The 2,992-nt window shown below is 38.7% G+C and overlaps 1 protein-coding gene across 2 annotated transcripts in view; it reads right to left on the reverse strand.

Annotated features, from left to right (window-relative positions):
• The window catches only part of LOC105172755 (ATP-dependent Clp protease proteolytic subunit 4, chloroplastic), a 3,356-nt gene extending 612 nt beyond the window's left edge, over positions 1 to 2,744 (reverse strand). For both annotated transcript variants that reach the window (XM_020697503.1, XM_011094331.2), the window contains exons 1-2: positions 2,258 to 2,744; positions 618 to 1,121 (exon numbers count right to left, since the gene is read on the reverse strand). In XM_020697503.1, the coding sequence (XP_020553162.1) occupies positions 635 to 1,121; positions 2,258 to 2,691 (921 nt within the window). In that variant the 5' untranslated portion in view covers positions 2,692 to 2,744 and the 3' untranslated portion in view covers positions 618 to 634. The remainder of the gene's footprint in view (positions 1 to 617; positions 1,122 to 2,257) is intronic.

The following is a 2,992-nucleotide window of genomic DNA, read 5'->3' on the forward strand; positions in this document are numbered from 1 at the left end:
CAAAGAGCGGTAGCAACAAGGTAAATACATAAATTTGCAACAACAGCATTCATGATCATCAAACACCAATCTGAAAATCTCTTATGAAACCAAATTTCACACTAATTTGTTTATTCTGGTTCTTTTCTCCCTCTGGAGCAATAATTTTTGGCTTTTTGGTGATTTCTGTATTAGACACTACAGATAGACACAGAATCAGAGTCATTTGATGATATTTTCATGTATTGGATCTTCGGGTGCCATGCCAAGTGGCAAGAAAACAGGTCGCCCAAGCAATAAAATAATGATTAAACCGAGTTGAACAAATATGTGCTCAAAAGATAACAATATGTATATGGTTAACAAAGTTTTTTGATATGCAAAAGAAATCAAAATGATCCTTGCAGTTGAAGTATCGAGAGAAATCGTTCTAGGACTGACTGTTAGTTAGCTGCTTTTTTATGTTCTTTCTTTCCGTGCTGAATAAGCATATATGTGTGTATATAAAGAGATAAATAGATATATAGATACAGATACATGCACATATATGTATGGTCATTACTTAGCTCATCATGACAATCGAGAATAGGAACCATAAGTTGGTCTAGTGTGAAATGGAACCATAAACAATAGAATACCTGTAATAATTGCCTGCCTAATATATCTCATCGTCAGGGATATCTGGGGTCAAAAACTTCCTCGGGTCTTTGCTTATCTCCTCGTAATTGAATGTAGAGGCCTTAACCCTTTCAGGCACAGGCACAAGTGGGATAATGCTATCTCTATCAATGACTCCATCTATTATACCATATTCAACTGCTTCGATGGGGGACATGTAACGATCTCTATCAATATCTTTCTCGACTTGCTCAAATGATCGTCCACTGAACTCAGATATGATTTGTGTGACATTCTTCTTGTTATGCATGACTTCCCGTGCTTGAATTTCCACATCTATCGCTTGTCCACTAGCACCGCCAAGTGGTTGGTGTATCATGATTCGTGTGTTGGGCATCGCGAAGCGCTTTCCTTTAGTGCCGCCACCAAGGATGATGGAAGCTGTTGATGCTGAAATGCCTAATGCAACTGTGGAGACATCAGCCCTCACAAGCCGTACAACATCAAAGATTGCCATGGTAGCACTGATGGATAGCAAAGCTAAGTATTATTCAACTGAGCAAGAAATCGATCAATACACTAATATAAATTGCTCAATAAGCAGTAAAATGAAATAATAAAACTAGATCATAATTATTAAAACTGACGAAGATGATATTGTATTATGTAAATTGTAAAAGAAGGTTTGGCTTGTATATACCATCTCTTTTAGGACTCAAGCAGCTAACCAGAAGGAAAATTTCAAGAAAAATATGGTTATAAAGAAGCACCAAGCTAAGAACTTTCCAGCATGTATTTGGACAGAATTTACAAAAAAATTGAATAGCTTTAGAAGAGAAAGTTTCCTAGAAAGCAACAAGAGCCACATTAAGGTTTTCGGTACTTCTTTTTCTCAATGCCTTCTTTTTTCTTTTGAATTGGAAAGCAAGGCAGGAGAATCAAGAGCTGCAAACAACTGCACAATTGTCAAGAAGTCCTCCATGTTACAGAAGCATATCATCTGACAGAAGTGCAGTATATACACAAGTTGAATCCTCCAATAAGTATAACTAAGGGGAATAAGCATGGGCCTTTTAAAGGAAAACCCAAAATCGAATTGAACTAGGAACATGTACAGTAACAAACAGCTGTTCCCAAGTTACTGGGTGAAATTCCAGAACATCCATTTGCTTTCTACTACGAACAAGTTAAATTTGAAACCTAAGATGCAGGATATGTTGAAACGAGTAAGTTAAATGACAGAACAAGAAAGATCCAAAAAGAACAAGAGATCTTCCAAATCTAAAAACTCCGGCAATATAGCAACTTCAATTAATATGTAGAAACTCATTAGAGACTGTACGAGACAACCGCCACTATATCTTAGCCAACACTCTGATGGGCACAGGTATGAATACGCTGAGAATGTCCAAAAGAAATACCAACTACATATTCCTAGTAAACTTTGTAATGGAGTTAAGCATGAAGTTTATCTCGACCACCTATACAACAAAATCATCTGTTGGATAGCAATTTCATCAACCAGAAAACTCAAGAGGAAAATAGCCAATTCAACTGTGAAATAGACAGACAATATACTATGAAGTAAGTACATGTGCAAATTCCAGAAACAAGAAACTGTGAAGAAAGAAAATTAATTGGGACAAATTTGTTCACACACCTGAGCGACCCACCAGGGGAATTGATAAAAAGCCGAATATCCTTAGTCGAATCCAGAGCATCCAACAAAAGCAGCTGACTAATAATCGCATCAGCAACAAAGTCATCAATATTGTTCCCCAAAAAAACTATCCTCTCCTTGAGCAACAACCCCATTGCGTCGGCCTCCGCACCACGCATGGCGGTGGCCGGCGTCTGGGGACTAGAAGCGGAGAGGTGGAGCACAAGGGATTCCGGAGAATTGGGGGAGTTGAGGGTTCGATGGTGGCTGTGGAAGGAAGTGAAAGATGAGCATTTGAGTAGGAGGTTAGGTGCAGGGAGCTTAGAAGGCTGGAGGAAGAGGGTGGTGGGTGGTGGCACTTGGAGGAGGCTGCGGCGGCGCGTGGGGACGGAGCAGTGGTGAGTGAAGGATGTGGAGACGGTGAGTGAGTCCATTGCAACTCCGTGAGCTTGTGCGCGCGTGGGAGAGAGGAAGATTGAGAGGAGTTGAGGGAAGAAGGATGAAATATCGTGGATTGGGCTATAGATTAGATTGGGCCCATGGGGAAAACCCAGTGAAAGCCCACTTAACCCAACTTAATTTTTGAAATAGTAAATTATTCTATTTCATTATATCATTATCTTTTGCAATATTAGAGAGCTTATTTAAAAATAACATTATTGGGTAAGTTTATAAAATTTTCAAATATTTAATAAAATATTATGATTTTGATCCATATGGTTCCCTTATTCTAAA

The sequence above is a fragment of the Sesamum indicum genome, linkage group LG10 (genome assembly GCF_000512975.1).
Source record: "Sesamum indicum cultivar Zhongzhi No. 13 linkage group LG10, S_indicum_v1.0, whole genome shotgun sequence".
NCBI classification, from domain to species: Eukaryota; Viridiplantae; Streptophyta; class Magnoliopsida; order Lamiales; family Pedaliaceae; genus Sesamum; species Sesamum indicum.